A 25,526-nucleotide genomic window follows, 5' to 3' on the forward strand; every position below is an offset into this window, starting at 1 on the left:
CAATTTTCACTAAACAACTTATATACACTGGACCCCAAGTAAGGTACTAGGAATATAGAAGAAAAAAAGATGAGGTCCTTGTTTCAGATTTCACTGTCAGGGTTTTCATAAACTCATACTTATTATCTATACCTCTCCATATATGCATGGAAATACAGTATTTTCAATGGATTTTAATTTACCACACAAACACACTAAAGAAAAAAGTTGTGTATCTTATCAGGAAAGACCGTCTCCTTCACTTCAAATCTTCAAGTTTTGGTCAACTAGATTTTGAGCTCCTTGAACTGTATTTTTTTAACTTCATAACAACATGGAAAATCATATGAAGATGTACCTAAATAACATCTAGGTTATTAACCTAGCATACACGGGTGATTAATAAATATTGCATGATTAGCATAGCATCAACCTAGCATACACGGGTGATTAATAAATATTGCATGATTAAGTGGGCGAATGAATGAATTCATGAAGGTAGTTGCTTTAGGTCTTGAACGAAAAGCATTGGTCTTCCAGTCCAACAACCTTGCTGGAATGGTAACGTCTACGCGTACCTTTGCAGATAATTTTCCTTTTGTGCTCAAAGACAAAATGTGGTTAAGTCCACCTTTTATAGGCACGCTGATTAAGCTGACAGGGGAAAGATAACGCATCTGAAACCAACTTTCGAGGGTTTAGAAATAAACTCTCACTGTATGGAGAAACTTTATACTTCCTCCATCCATCGATCTCCTAGTCCCTCTTCAACTCAGCAAGTCCCAGGGCACATTTCCAACCCCACATTGCTCTGTGCTGAAGCCAAAGCCCAGTTTCCTGCCTCAAAGGCCCTTTGTTTGGGCTCTCTTTCCAAATCAGCGTATCCTGAGCTTGAACCCTCTTGCTTTTGAGAACTCCGATGCCTTGGCAGCAGAAGGCTTTGCCAGAAGGTTTGTGGTCCTAACAGCTTTCAAAAAACCTCAATGTGAGGGCATGTCTCTAGCTAAGAAACTCTTTTCATGAGGGGCGGGGGGCGGGGGGGAGGAGTATTATTTTAAGAGTTGCAAAAACAACTTCAAATTGACTCTTTAGTCGTTAATTGCTACCAGAAGACTGAGAACTTCTTGTTCTCTTGTATTTAATTAAGATGATAGTTTTAATCAACTTTAAATGATATTGGTTAATATGCTCTGCTCAATCTCTGGCAAGTTTTGCCTCAGAACACTGGAATGCATTAAAGACAAATATTCAACATGTTCTCTCCCAATTGGAAAACACCTTCCTAAAGCAAGTGCAGATGGGAAGGCGGCTATCGTGCAGGTGCCATATGGTGCTCTGGAAGGATTCCAAAGCTACTTTTCAAAGATCAGATAAACTGCACCTCATCCACACTGTATATTACAGATGCTATAAATGCAGGTAGCACTCTTTTATACACTTGTTTGTCCTGAAGCGTGCTAATTATCTATGACAGATAACAGTTCCCAAACAAAAAGTTTTTAGGGTGCAGGAGAGATTAATGTGGAAGAACCTGCTCCCTGCCACACATCTTCTAATCTTGGGGCAACCAGTAAGACAGGAATTATTGTCCCCCTTTCACAGATGAGGAAACTGAAGGTCAGGGAGGTAAGCTAGCCAATAGTGGGGCCAAGATTTGAGCCCAGAACTGCCTGACCCCAAGACAAAAATCCTTTCCATTGAGCCACACTGCCTCTTAAATTAAGTTTAACACTTGACAACTCCGAGTTTAAAATTGTGAAGCCCTGTGATGGTGAATCTCTGCAAGTCGCCTCTCATGTCACAAGCCTGGGACAGGACTCAACAATTCAACGTGGTCAAGACCTCCCACTGTCCTGGGTGCAGTCTTTTTCATTTGATGACCTCAGCAGACCTTAAAGACCATCTAATTCTGCCCCATTCTTTAGATAAGGAAAAGTTGGGCCAACAGAGTGTAAGTGATTTGTTTAAGGTCACTAACTAGTGCCAGAACTGGCAATGACTTTGAAATGAGGGGGAAGTACCCCAAAGGTGGAGTAGTGAGGAAGTGGGGTGAGCAGAAACCAGCCTTAAGCATGGCTACCCTTTCCCATAGGCAGAGAAGAAGGGGAGGGTGCTTTGAAGGAAATAGACATGATCAAAGGCCAGAAGGCAGACACCTGTGGGGTGGGTCTAGGAAACAATGAGGCCAGTAAGGATGAAGGTGGATGTCAATGAGAACACCTGTGCACTCAAACTAAGGCTGGCAGGAACTTGGAGGGATGCTGAGAGGGTTGTTCCCTTCTAAAGTAATCCTATTTCTGGAATATTGTCACAAAAAGAATATTTAGGGGTGAGGAAAAGTAGGTTTACAGTTGCAAGTACGTGAAACACAGTTTATGCTGGTATTATTATTATTGTATTATGTTCCATATGCACAACTATAAAGCTACTTTTGCCGACCCCTGAATTGTTGTGCTTTGGGATGTTATGTTAAGGTTTAAGATGCTTGTAGATTACTAACACGTGGGGCCAATATCTGATTTGCAGAATAACCAAATCCAGAGTGTAAAGGGATACTTTAAAATATGGTATTTAGTGGATTTAAACTTTAATCTGTACAAGGTAAGAATTTTGTTTCCTCTGGATTTTACCCATTTCCGAAGCCAGTTAACTTCTCTGAGTCCAGTTTTCCCATCTATAAAATGGTAGTGGGCAGGGACCACATCCCATTCATCATTAGGTACCAGCTACACTCAAGGTGCTCAATGAATGTTTGTGAAAATGACGCATCACTACCATTTATTTAGGGGCCTTTAATTATAAGCCTGATTAGTATTATTAGGGCTAGTAATTACTTATCAACATGAAACCAAACATAGTTGATGCTGGGCTAAAATTATAGGAAGGTAGATTGTATATTAAGATAACCTTTTGAACAATTAGAACTGCCTCCAAGGAATAAACTTGCCATCACTGGAAGTATTAAGCAGAGGCTTCTTACTAACCAAGAAAAGATGATTTAGAGGGCTTGCGTGCCCTCGATGGGGGTGAGAGTAGGAGGTTGATTATAGTCTTGAAGCCTGAATTTTGAAATAAGATACAAAATGCTGGGGTTAATTCCCAATACCTAACCTCTCTGTGCCCCACTTTTATCATCTGTAAAACTGGAGTAATATACCCATTCCACTAGGATACTACAGGGACTGAATAAAACACATGAAGCATGAGGAACACATTAGGTGCGCTATACTGTTAGGTCCTTTCTCTTCTGAATCAGACACTTCGGTATTTCAATGTCAGCCCTCTCAGAATCGAGAAGCAAAAGAAATCCAAATAAATATCTAACAAGGCAAACATACAAACATGCAGTGTGCTGGTACATTAGGGGATTGTTTTAAAGTTTTTCCATAGATAAAAGCAATGATCCAAATACTTTTAAAGTGATAGTATTAAGAACAACTATGGCAATATGATCAAACAGAAAAAAGTTAAAGGAGAAAATCGCTACCTTCCTCCCTTGAGGTGAGAACTTCACCATATTTTAAGAAATAGGGATTTCAGCAGAAGTACCCAGTTGGGCAAAAGAATTAGGGAATTCTTCATGCTGGAAGATTTCATTGTCCCATGTCACAGATGAGGCAACAGAGCTACAGAGAGGGAAAGTTAGTTGGCCAAGGTGACCCAGTAAGTTAGCAACAAAGCCAGGATGTAAACCCAGATTTCTTGACTCCCGGCTTGGGCGTCTTTTCTCCACAGGAGGAGGTTTCTACTCTCCCATTCAGAGGCCCTCCTTAAGGCAAGGCAAGGCAAGGATGAGAAGAATCACCCATTCTAAATACAGCCCTTTTAAGGTAAGTTTAACTTTTTTTTTTTTTAAATAGAAGCCATCATGGTTAGTACAAATTCAGTCTGTTGACCAAGTTCAAAACACTATATGAATACAAAATTGAACTTAAAATACCTAGGTGCTCTTAGGTTACATACTCCTAATCCTCCCAGGTTAGCTAATACTTCATTATGGGCTGTTACAAACTCTAGCAAGCAAAGGTTTTTTCCATTTCATCACACTGACTTGCAGGAGGTACGTATTAAGCACCCGGTGTTTAGCTTTATAATTATACTTAATAATAATTCAGCTATTTATAGAAAGAGATACGGTGCCCGTGGCTACTTTAGGGTTTCAGTAGTATAAGTAACAAAAATTTTCTTTTTGCTTCTCGTCTGCACTTTCTAAAATAACTTTTTATTGACATTTTCATCATATACAAGGAAGTTATAATCTATTAAGATGGAACCACACAAAACTGTGAAAACAAGTCAAAAATTTACATCAGAAAGGTCAACACAAAGTGCTATAGAAGCCCAAAGAAGCCTTAAATCTGGCCCTGGCCGGTGTGACTCACTTGGATGAGCATCATCCCATGCACTGAAAGGTCACCAGCAGATTCTCGGTCAAGGCACATACCCAGGCTGTGGGCTTGGTCCCTGCCGATCAATGTCTCTCTCTCTCTCTCTCTCTCTCTCTCTCTCTCTGTCTCTGTCTCTCTCTGTCTCTCTCTCTCTCTCTCTCCCTCTCTCTCTCTCCCTCCTTTCTCTCAGAAGGAAGGAAGGAAGGAAGGAAGGAAGGAAGGAAGGAAGGAAGGAAGGAAGGAAGGAAGGAAGGAAGGAAGGACTTAATAAAGACATATTTTAAATAAAGACTTAATTCTGCTCAGAGAAAATCAGGAAATCAGGAAAGGCAGGGGTAGACTTGAATTGAGTAACAGAGTAGCACATACCAAGCAAAGAGAATGACATGGCAGGAAAGTGCCTGGGCTAGCCACAGACTGGAGCTGTCTGGCACAAGGTATGGAGCAGGGAGTAGAGGGGATGGGAAACAAGGGAATAAATGGGGAGTAGAAAGGGTTGGTGATAGCCAGATTCTGAAGGGTCTCAAATATGCTGACGTTTATTCTGTAGTTAACAAGGGCATCATAAAAGTCCTGTTCTGGAGGGAAGAACCTATATGATCAGAACTGTCGTTTTGAGAAATGACTCCTGTAAACTCACTGCATAAAGGATATCCAGAGAATCCCCAGCCGGCGTGGCTCAGTGGTTGAGCATTGACCTATGAACCAGGAGGTCATGGTTCAATTCCCAGTCAGGGCACATGCCCCGGTTTTGGTCTCAATTCCACATGTGGGGTTTGCAAGAGGCAGCCGATCAAGGATTCTCTCTCATCATTGATATTTCTATCTCTCCCTCTCCCTTCATCTCTGAAATCAATAAAAAAAAATTTTTTTAAAGATATATACAGGAGAAACAATCACCCTAGGGAAAAACCGTAAAGAAATGTTTTCAGCTCTTGGTGTATACAGGCAGTCCTCGGGTTACGTCAGAGATCCGGACGGCACCACGAAACGCGATTTTCGCCGTAAGTCAGGACCCACCTACATAAGCACCTACATCATTCACATGGAGCACATACACAGCAGTTAATGAAGTGAAACAATAAAAAAATTAAAAGAAAGATAACAACTCCCGACCTTTAGTTGTGGTAAATAAACAATAAAAAACATAAAGCACATATGTACATATGTCGAAATGATGGAACTTTTCTTTTATAAATACTGTGAATCAGAGATGGCGACGTAACAACAAAACGACGTTAAGTCGAGTCCAACGTAACCGAGGACTGCCTGTAATAGCATGTGCCTAAAATAGGTTAGAAATAGATTGGAGAGAGAGCAGATTCAGAAGACAAAAGAAAATTGTATTCATTGCACAAATAGGACTTTACAGTCATATGCTCCAGAGCATTTTCCTGTATATTCGTGATGGGATACCCTTTGGTCTCCACAGCTCCATGAGGCAGGCAGGAAGTGAATCATCGCCCTCATTTTATCATGCCTACAGTGGCAGTGATTTGCCAAGGGTCACCCAGCTAACGTAGCAAAGCTAGAAACAGAGCCCAGCTCAGCACTTAGCTAGATTTTTTAAACTTTTAAAAAATGTCACTCAATGACCAGCTCAAGACCAAGTTTTCTCCAACTGCTGGTGGTGTGTCTATTTTCTCATCCTCTCACCTACCCCTTGAATGCAGGAGCCACCTCTTGTGACTCCCTCAGTGCTTTGTATTTATCTCAATAAATACTGAGGAATAGGTAATTTAGACAACTGAGTCCCAGGAATGTTCTCATCTGTAGTTTCTGACAACAGAGAATAGTCAAGAGCCCAAGGTACACTTCCCCATTGGTCTTGTATTTCCCATTCATCACCGGTCCACAGTGGAGGAACAGCCCCTGCTATGACTCCTATGATCTGAGGTGTCTCTTGCCAGCTGCTCTGCTGCTCTGCATTCTAAGTGGGAAGGCTCTGTACAAACGGGCCTTCTCGGGGTCCTGTTTAAGTTTTCCATTGGTCTGTGTTTGTCAAAGCATCATGCCAACTCTGTCAGAAAAAGAAATGCCACAAAACTTCTTTTAGAAAAGGGGAAAAAAGGCCTACATTATACACTTGCTCTCATGCTAATCACACCACCACCATTCAAATCCCAGCTGAATAGCAGCCCTACAATAGCCTGGGAAGTACACAGAGCCTTTAACCAAAGTGTGGGCTACTCTGCTCCAAATGCTGCATTTCCCTGGCTTTTACACTCTCCTTTGGAGAAGACTGATAAGAAGAAGAAGAATTGACAATACAATCTGCAGTTCTATCCCTCGGCAGAAAAGTCATTCCATTTCCGTATGAAATTGGCAGTCTTTTCCTGCCATGGCTTCTGCCCTTTGCTTCTGAGACTCCCCAGAATTGGAGCTGAGCTTGTCACTGACACACTTACAATAAAAGTGGATGCATGGTCTGAGTGACCAGCACAAAGCAGATTCTAGCAAAGCACTTCCCCTGGAATCTTAACAAGCCATCTCTGCCAGTGACTAACTAGTTGAATTATTAATACAGCGTGTCACCACCCAACCACTCAGAAGAGTAGAGATGGGCATTGCTGATCAGGTTGTGGAAAACTGAAATGAACTCCAACCTCCTTCTTCTTAGAGTTGTTGTGAAATCCAAGCAAGTGAACAACGCATGTAAAACCCCTACACTACTGCCTACCACGGAATTATTCAGTCAAGTTCACACACCCTTCCCCCTTCCTACCCAGAGGTTTTAAGTCTAATGTCTATCCTCTAGGAATTTATAATGAAATAGGCAACACTAGCAAATGGCTTTAAAACCCAAATCACAGTTGAACACTTAACAAGACTAGATAATTTCATTTTAAAACTTTCTGGTTTGCCTGCTTTCTTCATATGCTTATTATGAAAAATAGTTGTCAGTGCAAATCCCAATGCCAGTCTTCCTTGTTGGAAGAAAGACCATAGATGTTGGTTGGTTCTTATCACAGATGCTCTTCCATTTTCCAGTTGCAGGATTCCCAGAAAGTCCCTCAACCTCTGCAAAGGGCAAATGCCTCATCTGCAAAATCAATCAGAGCAGTATCTTCCCTTCAGGATTGTTCAGTTTTATGAGATACGTGAATATGCCTAACTATCAAGGTTCAAAAATGTTCCTTTTCCAGTTGACATTTGGAAATAATGATATCCTGGGTGTGGTGGTTTTGATGGTTTGTTTGTGTTGGCTTTTCAGGGCTGGAGAGCTGGAGATCTAGAATGAGAAACATCAATGGAGGCAGGAAAAGGATATTTCCATTCAAATCTCAGGTGCATCCATCATCATTTGGTAGATGAAAGAGATTATTCATTAATAATAAATGTTTTAATTTCTCAGCTGAGGCCAGCACAACCTTAAATAACCTGTTTAAGGCGAAATTATAATTATAGGTTTTTCAACCCCACCAATGACTTTAGGGGAATGTTTTGACCCAAGAAGTGCATTTTAATTCCCAACCAGCCCCTGCAAATTCCGCATATACACGACGCCTGAGATATAGAACCTCCGAAGCAATGGTTCACAAGGGTGAGAGCAGCCCATAGCATTGAAACCTGGCTTTCCAAACAGATTTAAATGAGAAGCCCACTAAACCAAAGACTCAAGAAAATTGGTAACACCTTGGAAATACGTTTAAAACCTCAGCCTGCCAGAAGTTCCTCCCTATGATCATGGCATATGCAGTTACATCAAAAGGAGACACTATGCATTTAATAAAAATATCTATTAGGGCCAAGATGACAGCAAGACAAACGCAATGATGAGAAATAGTGTATTAGGCCATTCGTCCCCAAAAACCCACACAAGCTGAATTGACTGAAAGAGCTCTATGGGCAAGTGTCTAATGAAATCCACTGTGTGGATGAGAAGCATTCCTGCCACTTCCTGCCCGTGGTTGCTAACTTGACAACAATGTGGGTCATTTGTGGCGAAGAGGCTACTGGTGGAAGGTCTATTTACTGCATTTAATGAAGGTGCAGCATCCGCAGCCGCTAACCAGAGAAGCTCAAAATCTCTCAATGTGACCCAAAGGTTACACCAAACCACAAGGACAGCAGATCAGTCCCACGGCGACCCATTGCTGCTGCCTGATACGAGGGACAAAGCCTTAGTTCAAACCCCTTCTCCCTTCTGGGAACCTTCCCAGGATCCCATGCTCTTTCTCTCTTCCACATTCACAGAGCTGCTTATCCATTCTGGGAGGTCCCACCTTTTCACCACCGAAGACCCCTCACAGTTCCTTCTTGAGCCTCTGTCGTGTCTGGAAGACGTCTTTATCTACCAAGTAAACTGTTTAAAATCATTTCTCCATTTAGGTTAATCAAAGTATACCAAGTGCCAGCCCCATCTCTGGGTTCATGAAAACGACCAGCAAGCCTAGAGAGAACTGGAATGTGCCATTCCAAATTCAACTGACAAGCAGAATGCAGATGCTCTGAGTTAGTCAGAGCAAGCCAATCATTGGGACCCCTACGATACCCATCAGATATCATTAAAGCACTGAAAAGAGCCTAAGATGCCTCATGATTGCCCTAATTGGTCTTTATTAGTCCAAAGAACCTACAGTGAGGATCGCAGGTCTCACTCATTTTGGACAATGCATCTTGTGTTGCTGATGTGAAAGCTAGCACGGGGCTGGGAAAAATTGGGGCTTTCGAGACAGCTGGAAAACATACGCAGTAAAGCTGAGTGGTTAAGATTGGTCTCACAAGACAGACTTCTCAGGCCCCACTCTCCAACTCACTTGCTACATAGCCTTTTGTAGGTTATTTATAACCCCTCTGAACCTCAGTTCTGTAAAATGAAGATAGCAGTAATAAGGACTCATAGGAGGATTAAATAAGAGAATGCACACACATTGCTTAAGCCAGTGGGAGGTACAAAGCTAGCACTAGATAAATGTTAGCAACTGTCATTATTTAGTCAGGCTTGAGTCCAAACACAGGCCCAACACAATATTAGCCGTGAACCTGGGCAAATCATTTACCTCTCTGAGTTGCAAAACCAGGTTATTGACATCTTCCTTCTTCTGTTATTGAAAAGATTAAGTAAGATGTCATCTAAAGCTCCTAGTAATAAAGGTGAATGCCTTTTCCTCACCTCTTGTAATATCTGCGGTTTAATTTTCATGCACTTGTAAGTGCAATTTATAACCTGATGCTCCAATGAATCCCTAAAAGTTTGTATTTGTGCCTTATATTCTTTAATATCTCCAAGTTTCCAATGCATGAGTCTGAAAGATGCGTGGTGATTTAATTTCTGAGATGATAATTATGTATACAGGGGGGAAAGTATGAATTACCAACCTTATCAGAAACTATAGTTCTAGTTCATGGTCTTAAAAACCTTGTAAAGTTGCCCTGGCCGGGTGGCGCAGTTGGTTGGAGTCTTCTCCCTACAACAAAAGGTGGAGGGTTTGATTCCGGTCAGGGCACATATCTCAGTTGTGGGTTAGATCCCCAGTCAAGGGGTGTAAGGAGGCAACTGATCAATGTTTCCCTCTCTCTCCCTCCTTCCCTCCTTTCCTTTCTTTCTAAATTCAATGGGAACAGGGGGGCAATGGTAAGATATGTACACATATAATACCTTAATTTAAAAAAAAGAAAAATAAATAAATTCAATGGGAACATATTATCAGGTGAGGATTAAAAAAAAAAACTCTTGTAAAGCAGATCCTAGCAATATGTGGGTTTACTAATATTTGTACTTTTAACTGTTTTCAAGGAACTCTGAAGATCCAACGCTTTTTTCATTTGCTGAGGCAGGAACCTGCTTGTCACAGCCTGGTTTGTGGAAGTATTTTGCTCAGTGGGTGAGCAGGTCTGGCTGACCACCCAACACTCATTCCCCAGTCATCTTTATTGTCTTCTGCTCACTCATGTTAAATCTAGTAACATTATTAAGTTGATTAAAAACTTTGTTTCTTTGTGAAAAACGCCCTTAAAAACAAAGCAACACTACAGTGGTTTCATGAATATGTTAATTCCAGTCTTTGGTAAAACTTTTGCATTTTTTCCTTACATATTTTAATTAATCCTAATATGTTTCTGAGATGGTACAGCCACTATGGAAAATAATTTGGCAGTTTCGCAAAAAGTTAAACATCAAGTTACCATATGATCCAGCAATTCTACTCCTGAGTATATACATACCCAAGAGAACTGAAAACACATGTCCACACAAACATCTGTACATGAATATTCCTAGCAGCACGATGCATAATAGTAAAAAAATGGAAATAACCCAGATGTCCACTGACTGATAAATGTATAAATTAAATGTGGTACATCCGTACAATGGAATATTATTTGGCAATAAAAGTAAATGTAGTACTGATACATGCTAAACGCTAAAATTAAACCACAGATAAACCTTAACACATGATGCTAAGTGCAAGAAGCCAGTCACAAAAAAGCCAAAACATATGATTCCACTGATACAAGAAATGTCCAGAATAGGCAAATCTATAGAAAAGAAGGTTGATTAGTGGTTGCCATGAGATGGGGAGATGAGGAGGGTAGTTCAGCAGTGATTACGAAGTTCAGGTTTCTTATTGGAATGATGAAAATGTTCTAAAATTGATAGTGGTGATGATGGCCCAACTCTGAATACACTAAAATCTGTAAGCTTTAAATGGATGAATTGTACAGTATGATGAATTATCTATATATATAAAAGCCTAATATGCAAATTTTCCCCTTGGGAGTTTGACCGGGAGACCAGGAGTTCGATCGCTTGCTATGACTATGATGTGTACTGACCACCAGGGGGTGGTGCGGAATGAAGGAAGGCCCTGGCTGGCAGCTGGAAGGCCCCGATCAGCTCTGATCTCCAGCCAGGCCTAGGGGCCCTACCCATGCACAAATTTCGTGCAAAGGTCCTCTAGTATCTCAATAAAACCTTTTAATATGCCATTACTACCCAAGAAAAACCATCTCCATCTCTGTAAACGAAGAGCATTTCTAACAGTCCATTTATTTTAAGGGGCATGTGAGACATTTAAAAAGATAACTACAGCCTCCTCTTTCTAATTAGGCTATGATCATGAAGATGCACTGACTAACCCTAGCACATGGGTTTTGAAAGTCTTCTATAAACACTGCATTGGAGGTGCCTATGGAGGAAGCAGCACGGCCACAGTTCAGGAGTTCCCAGCCAGGAGTCAGGAACCACCTGTAATCTCTTTCTTGCCCATCCCCATCCCCTCTCTCTCCAATGCCTAGGGTCAGCTCTCACCTGCTTCCCAGCTGGTCTCCCCTCTTAAATTTTTTTTCACGAATATGTTCATCTAAACGTTGTCTGTAAAACCTTTGTATTTTGCTCTACATATTTTAACTAACCTTGTTATTCCTAAAATGGTGCAGCCACTATGGAAAAACAGTTTGGCAGTTCCTCAAAAAGTTAAACATGGAGTTAACCCTGTGACCCAGCAATTCCACTCCCGGCTTTATATTGTGTTTCATTTCTATATGAAATTTTCCATAATAAAAGAAAAACGAAAACAAAAATAAAACTTTATTTGCTCTGCTGGTGCTCCTAAATAAAGTTCAAGTTCCTTCGCTGCCTGCCATTTGCAGCCTGCCTTTCAAGCTTGCTCCAACCTCTTCCTCCAGCCCCACTCAATGCAAATACACCACACTTACCCTTCAAATACTCACCCTTCCCAAGTGCATCACCTCATCTCAGCACCTGCTGTTCCTTGGCTACAATACCTCTCCCCTTCATGGCTTATGAGCTATTTTCTCTCTTGCAGGACCCAGGTCCATGCTCTTAAGCAAACTTCATCACTCTTCACCAAGCTGTTATACTCCTTCCTTACCATGACAAAGTCAGCATCTCTGTGAATGTGTGTGTGTGAGTGTGTGTGTGTGTGTGTAAAAATCATGCAAAAGTTTCCCATTCACCAGCCTGGGATTCCCATTCACCAGCCTGGGATTCTTAAAGGGCAAGGAACCCCTGGATCTAGCATACAGTAGGTGCTCAAGAAATATCTGCAAAGGATGCACACTTGAAAAGACAGACACAAACATAGACTTCATTAAATAGACTCTCTAGAAATTATATGATTGATACTGCAAACTAATTTGGGGGCCAGATATAAAGAAAGCATCAATGAGAAGGCTTCCTTCGTGTCAATGTAATCATGTATATTATGTGTTTTAGGGATACATAAACAGGAACCAAAGCATACTGCTTATTATGACAAGGTGCCTATACTGATTTGCATTTCTCTACAGAACTCTCTAGGCATATAATTTTGTTAATTTGTAACAAACCTCAAAAACACACTTCCCACCAATACTCTGATTGCAATATATACTTTCAAAGCGCACAGAAATCACCAAGTTCCTTTCAAAAGCTTCCAACTGGGTCATATGTATGTTATTTAGTTTGGGTTGTTTTAAATTTGGGAATTTTAATGCAGATCATAATTTATAATTTAATCGGGACCTAAGGGAAGGATAGTTTCACAAGGATGTTCAAGAACCTGACATGGGCTTCTTTTGAATGACCACCAATTAATGCATGACCTTGAGAAAATTATTTAATCTGAGACTCAGTTTCCCCCTCAGTCAAATAAGAATAATTTCTACCTCAAGAGGTGGTGAAGCTTTTAAAAAAGCAAAAACTTCAAAAACATGGGTTCTCTTTCTTCTCTCCTTGAAGGCATCACTTGAAAAAGATGGTGCCTGTTTGAGCTCAAATCAGTCAGCAGCTCTTTGGTAACAAGCACTTTCTAGAATATGCACCAGTTTGAAAAAAAAGTAACACATCAAAAACAGCCTCGTCCTTCAAATGTGTCCCATGCATCTCTGGCCTCACTCAACTACCACCCACTGATTGGATCAAAAGTTAAACCTGTTTGTCTTGTTCCTCTTTTAATTGACCCGGGCAAGAGAAAGAAGAGACTATAGCTCCCTGGACAGTGCTGCCTCATAAATGGTATCAAATTTCAAACTGACGAGTAAACACCAGAAAAGCAACATGGTGGAAAGCCAACACCTTGGTTCTAGGCCCTGCTCTTCCACGATCACTGGACAATTACTCACCAACCAATCCAGGCCTCAGGTTCACTGCACCTGAACGCACTGAGTAGGACTCCAGGACGGTGATGACAGCAGCTGCCACCTGGTGAGTATGTGTGCATCGTTCCCTATACCAGGCACATCCTCACAACCACACATGCATACATTACCCCACCTTACAGATGAGGAAACTGAGGCCTCAGAGAAATTCAGTGACTTGCCTACGTTTATGTAGCTAATAATATACTAAGTAAACTCGCTTCTATCTGACTCTATAAAGCCTGTGCTTTACCCCTCAGACCTCCTAACCTTCCCCTGTTCAAAGACTGAGATAAAAAAAATGAATTTGGAATTGTTGATAATGAGATTGGTAGTTCCAAGGTGCTTTCAAATCCCATGAATCTGGGCAATGAAGAGCTGCTCTGATGATATTTATTATGTCCAGAGAGATTCATTCAGCACACTCTAAGCTAGTTTGTAATTATTTATGAAAATTGTCTCCTCCACTGCTCAAAATGATTCTTGAGGTAAGACTCGTATCTGTGTCCTCTATTGAGCCCCATAGAACACAGTGTACATATTCGGACTCAATAACATTGAAATAAATTAAATGGATTAAAATAGAAAAGAGTCTTCCTTGCATTAATTGCATCAAAAAGTGGGCAACAGACTAAGCTGACAAGGGCTGTGGTGAGTACCTAGAAGCTGGGAGCCCTTGTGCAAGTTACTTAACCTCTCTGAGCTGCAGCTGCCTCATCTATAAAAAGGATCCAATATCTATACCACATGGTTAGCATGAATAATAAATATGAACAGTTACTTCTTTCTTCAACAAATATGTGAAGTACCCTGGGTAACAAGCATTTTGATCATTTTCAGTCACAGCTTTTTATTTAGTTGGGTTTTTCCCTGGGCTGCCAAAAGATACAGGGAAGAGTTGATGCTAAAACAGACCATTTGTCCAAATCCCCTCCCACCCTTCTAAGGTGTATTTGTCTTTCTCCTAAGATGATATGGCCCTCTTCCTTTCAAAGGGGGGGGAGGAGGCAACTACCGAAGGCCATTGAGGTTCCTACGCTGGAACTTGCCCAGATCAGAAAGCCTGCCCCTGCACTCCTTCAGCTAATGGGAAACATTTGTGTTCCCCTGCCTCTTTTTTTTGCTTAGGATTCTCCTCACAATTTTTTCTCCTCATATATTTCAGGCAACTTTGTTGCCAAAAAATGAAAGAGGACTCCATAGAACCATGGAGGAAGGAAAGGACTGTGAATAATATCAGCAACGTAATACCTGGTAATGGTATCAACTTTTCAAAGTGCTTTCAGATCCATGATCTCATCTGAGAGTCCTCACACAAGGGTGTCACTAGGTTTGCTTGTTTCTTTCACAGATCAGGACACTGGAGGAAGGGAAGGTTAAATAATTTTTGCCCACGTCACACCTATCTTAGCTTTAAGTCGAGATGCTAAGATTCATCTGTGTGTGAATCCAAAGCTTGTATTGTTTCTACAATATTTGCCAAGCTAACTGTGATCTTTTAAAGTCTCTATTGGGAGATCTAATATATTCCATTCACGTTTTATTCATACACAAACTTCAGTATCTCAAAAGAAAATATTTATAGAGTTAACACCTCATTCATCCAAAGTGGTCAGTTAGCTGGCAACTTCGACTACCTAGAACTCAGTGTGGAACCCGGAAACAAAAACAAATCGCAGCCTCTCAGCAATTAGGAGACACCACCAAGTCCTTGCACTAAGATCACAGGGGACCTCAGGGTAGCACACAGAGGTAGTTTTTTCTTTTGAAAAAAACTGTAACCAGCTTGATTGTCTTTACTGAGAAAGACTAGTGGCCACAAATGGGGGGGAAAAGTACAGTATGGACAATCTAACAATGTGCAAAGTGCCAGAACATTCAGTGCAGGGACAAAACGCCCTCTTACCTAAGTCAACTGCCCTTAAGACATCAGCTGTTAAACAGCATAGTGATTCTCAAAGTGGCTTTAAAAGAATCACCAGAAGCTTTGATAAAATACAGAATCCCAGTCACTGGCCCAAGGCCTACTGAATCTGACTCGCCCAGGAAGGGGTCTGTGAATCTATATTTCACAAAAGATGGGTCTCTCATCTATAAAAGGGAACCAATATCTATACAAGCAGGTATCCCCAAAATAGATTATTATTCCTCAAATAATGTGTACTAAATGGAGTTGACACACAGGGTAGGGTTTCTCCATAAATATAACTGCCTACACAGGGAAGGAAGGACTCTTTGACTACGGTCTCGTTAGCACCATCCTGTGACCAACCGGGCTTGACAGCCCAAAGAACTGCACAGGGAGGGGGAAAGAAAGAATCCGAAATGGACAGGAAGTCCAAAGGGCTAAAAGTGGAAAAGGCCACCAACTCTGGCTTTAGCAGTCTCTCTCAAAGGCAGCTACACCCCCGTGGTATATCTCTTAAGTATATGAGAAAGTTAGGGAAGAAGCAGCAAAGAAAAATACTAGCCATTCTGGACAATGAAGAAATGGGAAAGTCAGCTGGGGTTACCTACTAAATGGAGGTTCCTTCGTTATTTCAACCCATGCAGGGTGCTCAGCTAGATGGTTCAGCAGTTGACTAAATGAAAATCTGTTTCTATATCCTGTGGTTCTATATTAAGTTATCAAAACCAACTGAGTTATTGAAAACCCATAGTGAATATCATAACTCAGCAACAGAAAGAAGGAAAGTCACCTGGTTTACATGTTCGCTTGTGATTACTACAAATTTCAGGGGGCAGGTGAAAGGGCACATCCAGCCAAGGAAAAATCTGGCCTGTTTCTCAGCACATTGGTTAACCAAGAAAAGTGCTTACTCTCTCTCCAGAATGAACACCAATGTAAGCACATTGTCAGCACCAGTTCTTTGGTAAAAAAGTAAGAGAAGCAATTACAGGGTTTCTACATCACAATACCTACCAGCACAGACCCATACTTGTTAGCACTAAAGGGGATCTGAGAGATTATCTAGTCCCTTCCCTTTGTTGCCATGGTAAAGAAACAAAGGCCGAGAAACCTTAAGTGAATTTTCCCAAAGCCACACAGCCATTCAGTGGCAGTACAAGACCCGATAGCAACTTTTCTAGGCTCCTCATTGCTGCGAGGACGCACTGAGGTAATGTTCAATGAAGAGCTAAAGAGACGGCATGCATGAGGTGGACAGTCAACAACTGTGAATGTCATTCCTCTCTTCTTGAAATCGGTCACAGAATGTTGCATAGCAGCCTTCGACATTAGACAGAATCTCGCCCAAACAGCCATTATACCAATAGAAAATAACTGAGATCCATAGAAAGCCTACTTATCCATAACCACACAACTAGATGGTGGCATTGGTTGGCCTGGAATCCGGTTTCTGGCTCCAAATTGCCCATTCTCTTCATTATACAACACTGCCTCCCTCTCACTATTAAAAGTGAATAGTTTACTAACACATGATGATTTTATGTATCCCATATTTAGGATGAGTGCAGGAATTAGATCTCAACCATGTAATTGCAAATTGAGAAATGTCCTAAAACATTCTGGAACCAAGAAATTATAAAGCAGGGTCACTGGCTATCCAAAGTCAACATTTCTACCTGTTTGAACCTCTTTCCCTTTGCCACATGACACTTGACCCACCAACTTTTGTTTTCTGGTGGGGAATGGAACAGGAGTCAAGACCTTCCGACCAAGCTGACCACCACCTGCTTCCTTAAACATCTCCCATCCCTACCATAAGCTCAGCTAACCTACCTCCTGGTACCAAAAGCCAAATGAAGAACAGTTTTTCTGAACAAAAGAACTTTTTCTAAAGAGGATTAGATGGTGCCCTAGCTGGGTAGCTCAGTTGGTTAGAGCTTCTTCTTTACTAGTATACACCAAAGTTGAGGATTTGATCCCTTATAAGGGCACATACAAGAGTCAACCAATGATTGCATAAAGAAATGGAACAAATCTCTCTCTCTCTCTTCTCTCTCTCTCTCTCTCTCTCTCTCTCTCTCTCGGGGCACATAAAAGAGTCAACCAATGATTGCATAAAGAAGTGGAACAAATTTCTCTCTTTCTCGCTCTCTCTCTTCATTTCCAATAAATACATACATACATACATACATACATACATATTTCAAGAAGCTACCTTAAAATCTAGGGCTTAAGAATTCTGCTACCACTTAGATCAACAATGAATGGAAAGCATCTGTCCTCAGCTTACTGGGCAAATGTGCCATTCTGCTATTTCAAGTGAATAGTTTATGGTCTTCACTATAATATCATTACTGAAAATTTACTTCATGGTCTCATCTACCAATAAGACACAATATATGAAGACAATCACAAAACCTTCATCCAGGGCTCCAGATTATAAATCTCTTGCAACTATCCAAGTCTCTAGATATGACAAAATAAGTTTCACATCCAGCATTTCTTCTGATCCTCACAGTAACATAGTCAGTGGCCATTCTGATCCCATTTTGCAGATGAGCTAAGTGGACTCAGACAATGAAGGGCCTTGAACAAGGTCCGCAGGACAAAAAGCTGAACCTGTCTACAATTGCCTACCCAGCAAAGTGCATGGGTTGGAAGGAGGAACTCAATACATAACTAGGAAGGGAGACAGAGTAGAGAAGGCATGACACAGAAACAGAAGCTCAACATCGATTTACCAGATCTCTGCATTGCGCTACAGCCATGTACTTCTTTGTGTTCTTTCTTTGGAACCATTGTCTCATGGGGGTAAAAGGTGGCCTCAAAATCTGGGAATCACTTAGTACTAGACCTAGCTCTAAATCACAATAATGCCATGAAGCAACAAGGCCACACCACTGACCAGAAGAGTTGAACTGCCTTTACCCATCTGCTTAGGTACAGATGGGTAACTAGAAAATGTGGAGAGGCAGGATTTTCTGCAAACTGAGCTGCAGGATTTTCTGATGATAATCTGAGTTTGGGGATTTTTCAGATAGGACAGGAGAGGGGGATGGTCTCCAGTCATGCTCCTGAGAATTAGGGATCAACCCAAATCAACTTCAGTATGAATCTCAGTCTTTCCCTTCTCTGACATTTGGTTTTCTCATCTATGAAATGGAGATAATCTCTTCGTGAGGGTTTCAGTGAAGAGTACATAAAGTAATTTATGTTAAAAAAAAAAGAGGTAAACAATAGTAAATGCACCTCCCTTCTTGCCTGAGAATATTCTCTGCTGTTCTCATGTAACTTCGTACACCAGAATCAATGCACAGAAAACAGGAGGCATATATGTTACTTAATGGCAAGGATAACAAAATCAATTTCAGAACAACTTCCACGCAAAGATTCATAACTGTATTTAGAAGAGCAATTAGTCAGTGAAGGTGAAAATAGCTGTTCAATAGGAAGTAAATTCCCATTGGTGTTCACTGACACCAGATCATTTTGGCCTTCAAATAAAAGAGGACTTTTGTGGGTTTTTTCTTCACCAAGAATTTTATGTGGAACAAGTTAAACTGCTTGTGTATTTCCACTTGCATAACACTTTTAGAGCACATGAGCTTTTATGTTTTTTCCAGATACAAGAAGATGAAGCTTGGTATATATTCCTGTGAGAAAATAAACAGAAAACTATGTCTCTTTTTAATATATTAGTGCTCTGTAATCCAGACCATATGATCAAAACTATATAAAAATTAAATCATACTGACAGTCTTGGGCAAAAAGTGAAGCAAGTAGAAACAATTTTTTTTTTTAGGACTGTGTTGTGTAGAATATTAAAATCACATGTTGTGTTATTAATTTTCTTTTGGAAGCCAAATAGAGTTCTCTCACATAAATTTCTCAAGTAAATATTTACCTTACAGTTTTCCCCATGAAAGTTGTTGGAAGCACTTAATTAGTGGTATTGTCATTAGGCCTATGTATAGGGTTGGCATTGATAACAAGCCACTTTGAAATGACTTAGTTGACATGGCTTTAATGGCAACACACATACATTAAGCGGATAGCTACGTGCGTCTTATAATAAAATACAAGGTCCTGTTATCATTCCTTTTTTTAAGGTAAACAAAAATCACTTATTCAAACAGGCCAACAGTGAGTAAACATAATAAACAACGAGGCTTAGAATATTAGCTTTTGGGAGTGACACAGGGGAGTCCGGGCAGATGAAACATACTCCTTCCCCATACCTTCCATGCACAACAGAGCAGCTTGGGGTTCCCGTGTCCCTGCCTACAAGAGAGCTGATAGGTGTGTCTTTTCACAAATTCCTTCACACTCTTTCTCTTTTAATAATAATACACCATCTCTGGGGACTGGAGGAGGAGAGCAACCGGGCTGCACAAAGGCTGTCCAGCGTGTTCTTGCTGGGCTCTCCTAATCACAAAGCAGGAGGTAGGAAAGGACCCTGCACCGGCTGGCAAGAAAGAGCTCACCCCACCACCAAGAAACTCGCCAGTAAACACTGGAAGCTCCAGGCAAGTTTACAGCAAACAGCTTCAATGTGTTTAGTGCTTCCTGATTCTCCCCCAGGCCCAGGGAGGGTCTTTTAAAAATTCAATAGCTTGGCAAAGAAAGTACTAATCTTCCCACTGTGCATGATAATAAGCCAGCCGCCTCAGGAAGGTGGGCCCCCCAGTGACAATTCCTTTACATAGCATCTTAATGTGGAATTTCCATGAAGAGGTGGGAATGGGATTTGCAGTCAGCTTTCTTGCTCTGCACAGAGCACCCACCGTTTTACCCTAAACCCTCTCTCTACATAGCTACAGGGGGCCAATCTTAAGTTTAAACTCTTTTTTTAAGAGTCCTATCTTTCGCCGAAACCGGTTTGGCTCAGTGGATAGAGCGTCGGCCTGCGGACTCAAGGGTCCCAGGTTCGATTCCGGTCAGGGGCATGTACCTTGGTTGCGGGCACATCCCCAGTGGGGGGTGTGCAGGAGGCAGCTGGTCGATGTTTCTCTCTCATCGATGTTTCTAGCTCTCTGTCCCTCTCTCTTCCTCTCTGTGAAAAATCAATAAAATATATTTAAAAAAAAAAAAAAAAAAAAAAAAAAAAAAAGAGTCCTATCTTTCTTTGACTCTCAAAATTTACCATGGACTGGCAAGCCAAGGAGGGATGGACCTCAGGAAGGGCTCTGCTACGGAAAGTCCTAACAGAGGGAATGTGCACAGTCTGCCTGGACAAATCCATTTCAAAGGGGACTGAAGTCTGAGTGCAGGAGTTCTATTTGGAGGGGACTGAATCGGGAACACAGATGTTTCTCAGTTAGCAGAGTTGGCAGAACAGCTCCTGGACCAAATCCGAGTTCTTAATGCAGGAAGAGGCCTTGGAGAGCAGCTAGTTGAACCCACTCACTGACATGAGGAGGAAACTGAGGCCCATGAGGCAGTTAGGTGGCACACCCAACAAGTGGCAGAGTGGCAGTGCTCTGATGACGAGTCCTGCGCGCTTTCCATTACACCATGATTCGCTTTAAAAAAAAGTAAATAAATAAAAATTCTACGCTGACTTCAACCTTGGAACTCCTGTAGATTCGTGTCAATAGCTTTTCCCCTCCCCGCACGGAGTTCATAAATCCTTCCCCTCCCACTCCAATTCCTTTCACTCCCACAGCCCTTCCAACTAGTTTGATAAACAGACGTGGACTATCGCCTGAATGTTTTGGGGTGCATTCATTATGGTCCCAAAACTTGAACGTGACTTGCTTTCCCAAGTGCCTCAGTTTCCTCGCCGATGAAATGGGGCTTCTCACCCGAACTGCAGAGTCAGGGAGAGAGCTGGTTAAAATTGCCACCTTGCACACAGTAGGCGCTTAAGAAGTGATTGCAGAATGGGGACCCCCCACCAAGACCCTAGAGACCGCCTTCCAAACCCCTGGGGGGCGTTGAGGAGAGGAGCAAATGGAAAGGCCAGCTTGCAGGTCTGGCGGGGCCAGGGCAGCGACGGCGGAAGGGGTTGGATGTTTACATACAGTCAAGGGAAGGCAGCTCGGCTCCAGGCGGGAGCCCGGCGCTCCAGCAGATCCATTTTACTTGGGCGGAGGGCAACCATCTAGGCGCTGATTCTAGGTCATGGTTCAACCAACTGCCCCTATTCTAAAAGGCGGAATCCACATCTTCCGTGGGAATTCCACCTGGGCTTCCAAGTGGGACGGCTTTTAAGGAACGGGTTTACAGTTGCCCGCGAAATCCCTAAGCACGCCCAAGCATTCACGTGCAGGCCGGGAAGTCGGTGGGATCGGGGAGGGAGCGGGCCAGGGGGCCAGAAGGGGAGCGAAGGATCCCCGAGACGCAGCGAGGGCCTCCCGGGGCTGACAGCCCGGCGGTGCCCGGAGACGCGGCCGGCCGGCGGCCCCGCGCCAGCGAGGAAGTGCCGAGCCCCGCGCGCAGGCACCCCGCCGGGCTGGGACCCGCGCCGAGGGGCCGCGGGGCAAAGGGGCCAAGGGACAGCGGGGCTGCGCTCACCCATAAAGAGGCAAAAGAGGTCGAGGCAGATGAGCAGCGCCCGCTTGCTGCCGCCCTTCCTCGGGTTGTTGTTGAGCGCCGGGCTGCCGCCGTTCTTGCTCTCCGGGACGATCGCCTTGTCGTACTTGTAGTTTTGCATGGCGCTGGCTGCGGCGCGATCCTCCCGCCCCGCGAAGACGCTCCGCAACAGCGGCCACACACCCAGAGATGGGGTTCGCTTCCTGGCCGAGGCTGCTCGGGAGAGTGGCGGGTCGGCCCGGGTTTGGGGAGCGGAGGGAGGCGAGAGTGCGGCTTCGCTGCCTGCTTCCAACGCAGACGGTGGTGTTTTCTGCTCCCCTTGGGTGCCTCTGCTTTCTTCCTCTCTCAACCCCAAATCGTTCGAAAGTCCTAGAGGAAGAGAGCCAGATCCCGAGCAGAAAGTTGTGCAGAGCTGCGCTGCTCGGGGCGCGCTGGGCTGGCGTGTGCCTGGGGGAGTGAGCGAGGGAGTGGGCAGCGCGGGCGCTCGGCCACCTTCCTCCGCAGCTGGCGACTTAATGAATGGGAGCTGCGCGGAGCCCGGCCACTCCGGAGCGCCAGCCCAGCTCCAACTTTTCCTCCTCCTGCTGCTGCCGCCGCCGCGGCTGCTGTTGTGATCGCCTTGGTTTGTTTTCTGCACTTTTATTTCACGAGGTCCTTTAAAAAGAGAGAGAGGGAACGAGAGGGACCTCCTCACTTGGCTCTGAAGGGATTCAGAAAGCACAGCCCCTTCCTTAAGCTGCCTAAGACGTAGGATAATTAAGGCCACATTTTCCCCCACCCCCTTCAAAAAAAAAAAAAAAAAATCCTAAAAGGAAAAGTTACTCTCAAACTAGAGAATCAGGGAGCCCCTAGCGTTCAAAAACATCAGGTTGTCACAAAAGGGGGCAAAAATAAAAAAATATATATATATATATTAAAAAAGGAACATTTTCTTGCTGGCCTTGGATCAGGCAAAAGTTAAGGCTGTACAGCTAAAATGCACTTATCACAAGTTTGGGGCTTTCAAGTCTTTTTTTTATCCCCAAGTCTTTATTTTTATTTAAATCGCATTTTCCTGAAAATATTTAAGGAAAACTGTGTGGGTTTTTTTTTTTTCCAGAAGCTCTTAACACCCAGCACAGATTCCTGTGCTAGATTCTGAGGATAGTAACATGAAAAAGACTACAGGACTCTGGAGCTAGACTCAGTGGGTTTGAATCCTGGCTGTGGCTCTGTGCCTCAGTTTCCCCAACTGTAAACTGGAGCTCATAAGTCTCCCATATAGTGTAATTGTGGAGATTTAATTAGTTAATCTACTTAGAAAAGTGCCAGGGTTACAGCAAGTGTTCTATATATGGATTCCATGAGTTTGACTCCTGTTGCTGGGGTGAAGGAGTCTCAAGCCTCCAGCCCCAGTGCCAGCGGTGCCTGTAGCACAGTGGGGTGGGGAGAAGCCAGGCCAGCAAGAGTACTCCCTGCAGATACTATCTTGAGCTTGCATTTGGGGGCAATCTAAGCTTTGCCTTAGATTGTCATATTATTTTTAAATTATTTTATGTGATTTAATCACTTCCAGATAAACATTCACAAGGCAAGGGCCTTCCCTTATATTATCTATAGTGCCTAGCAGAGAGTTAAGTACACAGTAGACAATAAATGAATATTTCTTCCAGATGTCCTGTAGCTTTTTATACATCCTGTAGCTTTTTAATACTTGATATGGGGTTCCATAACCCTATCAGTCACTTGCCCTTTCTTTCTTTCTTTCTTTCTTTCTTTCTTTCTTTCTTTCTTTCTTTCTTTCTTTCTCTCTCTCTCTCTCTCTCTCTCTCTCTCTCTCTCTCTCTCTCTCTCTCTCTCTCTTTTAAATTGCTTTTTTAGGAAGGGAGGGAAAACAGAAACATTAATGTGAGAGTGAAACATTGATCAGATGCTTCCTGCATGCCCCCTACTGGGGATTGAGCCTACAACCAGGGCATGTGCCCTGACCAGGAATTGAACCAGCAACCTTTCAGTGGATGGGAGGACACCCAGCCAACTGAGCCACACCTGCCAGGGCCACTTGCCCTTTCTCAAACAGTCTTTTCACAGTGAAATCCTTGCCCCTGTACTCCCTCCACCTATAATGCACATCTGTCCCTTCTCTAGCTCCCACAATGCTCTCTTGCTTTAAGGTCCTCTGAAATGTTACCTTCTCTGGGACCCCTTTCTTGACCCCTGGACAGGATTAACTTCACCTTCCACACTTTGTCCTAACACTCTGGTAGCACTTGTCTGATTTGGTGTCATAAGACTAGTCCACTCTATAAATTACCCGCTTCACAGCATCTCCTCAGTACCTGGCACACCGCTAAGTGGCTGCTGAATTAAGCTCAAGTCCAGACTGGATAATAATACGTGGGGCTGACAAAGAAAGGCAAACTCGCTGTTTTTCTGGAAGCTGAGAGTAAATGAATCTCCAAGACAATGCTGAAGCCGGGACACAGTACCCAAGAGAAAAAAAAATAGCAGCGAGTAAAAGCCAAGGTAACTAACAGAATAGATTCCTTAGGTAGCTTTTCAGTGAGAAATGTCTTCTTTTGAACTGTTAAAGTAGCAGAAACAATACAAGGTTGATTTCACCATTATTGACATTGTAAAAGGAATTTAAGGATCCCAGTGTCTCTCTCTTGCCCATCCAACCCTCTTTGCAATTATAATCATCTCTCAAGTTCTAAGTCGCCAAACAGTATCTATGGAATTTCAACTTAAAAGTGCTTACCTTCCTGAAACTACACCCCACTGTGATCTTTTCTTTTCTTGGAATTTGAAAAGTCCTTGGACAGTGTGCCATTAAGAAGGCCACTTATGCCCTGGGCAGTTTGGCTCAATGGGCAGAGAGTCAGCCTGTGGACTAAAGGGTCCCAGGTTCGAATCTGGTCAAGGGCACATGCCCAGGTTGTGGGCTCCAGCCCCAGTAGGGGGCGTGCAGGAGGCAGCCAGTCAGTGATTCTCTCTCATCATTGATGTTTCTATCTCTCTCTCCCTCTCCCTTCCTCTCTGAAATCAATAAAAGTACATTTAAAAAAAAAAAAAAGAAAAAAAATGAAGACCACTTATATTCCACTCTGTTCTATTATTGGAATTGTATAGTTACCTCCCTTCACCTTATCTGTGAAATGACTTTTATTAATTTAATAACAAACATTTTTAAAAGCCAGGTTTTTTACTGTAGTTGAATGATATCATAACTCACCAATCATTGTTGGTCTCTTTAAAGTTATAGGGTAAGATTGTTAACTTTAGTAGGCACTAGATTGAATACTAGGAACCCATTTTGCTTTAAGGTTCTCTGAACTAAACTCAGCTAATTTTTAAGAAGAATAAAAATCAGTTATTCCAGGAGTGAATGAAAGGCAAAAATCAATGGATGCTTAAATGATAGTTTTACATTTCCATTTACAAGGGTCTGTGGGCTATTTTTTTTTTTTTCATAACAAAACGATCCTAGTGTTAATTGATGCATGTAGTTGTATGCAAACAAGTATACTTGGATAACTCTTCAAGGGAGCAGAAACTACAGAGGCTCATTGAAATTGACTTGAGCAAGTCATAAATATAGTGTCAGTATCACTCTTTAGATAATAGGAAATAAAACAGCCTTCCAAATACATAAA

At 42.5% G+C, this 25,526-nt stretch overlaps 1 protein-coding gene across 2 annotated transcripts in view; it reads right to left on the reverse strand.

Annotated features, from left to right (window-relative positions):
- PLPP3 (phospholipid phosphatase 3) overlaps positions 1–22,602 on the reverse strand; it is a 77,808-nt gene extending 55,206 nt beyond the window's left edge. The window contains exon 1 of one of the 2 annotated variants that reach the window (XR_008556926.1): positions 21,874–22,602. Coding sequence is in view for 1 of the 2 variants with exons in the window: in XM_008139359.3 (XP_008137581.1) it covers positions 21,874–22,012 (139 nt within the window). In the remaining variant the exon portion in view is untranslated. The remainder of the gene's footprint in view (positions 1–21,873) is intronic. The other variant, XM_008139359.3, reaches the window with a different exon arrangement.
- Between the last annotated feature and the right edge of the window lie 2,924 nt (positions 22,603–25,526).

The sequence above is a fragment of the Eptesicus fuscus genome, chromosome 9, assembly GCF_027574615.1.
Source record: "Eptesicus fuscus isolate TK198812 chromosome 9, DD_ASM_mEF_20220401, whole genome shotgun sequence".
Classification (NCBI taxonomy): Eukaryota; Metazoa; Chordata; class Mammalia; order Chiroptera; family Vespertilionidae; genus Eptesicus; species Eptesicus fuscus.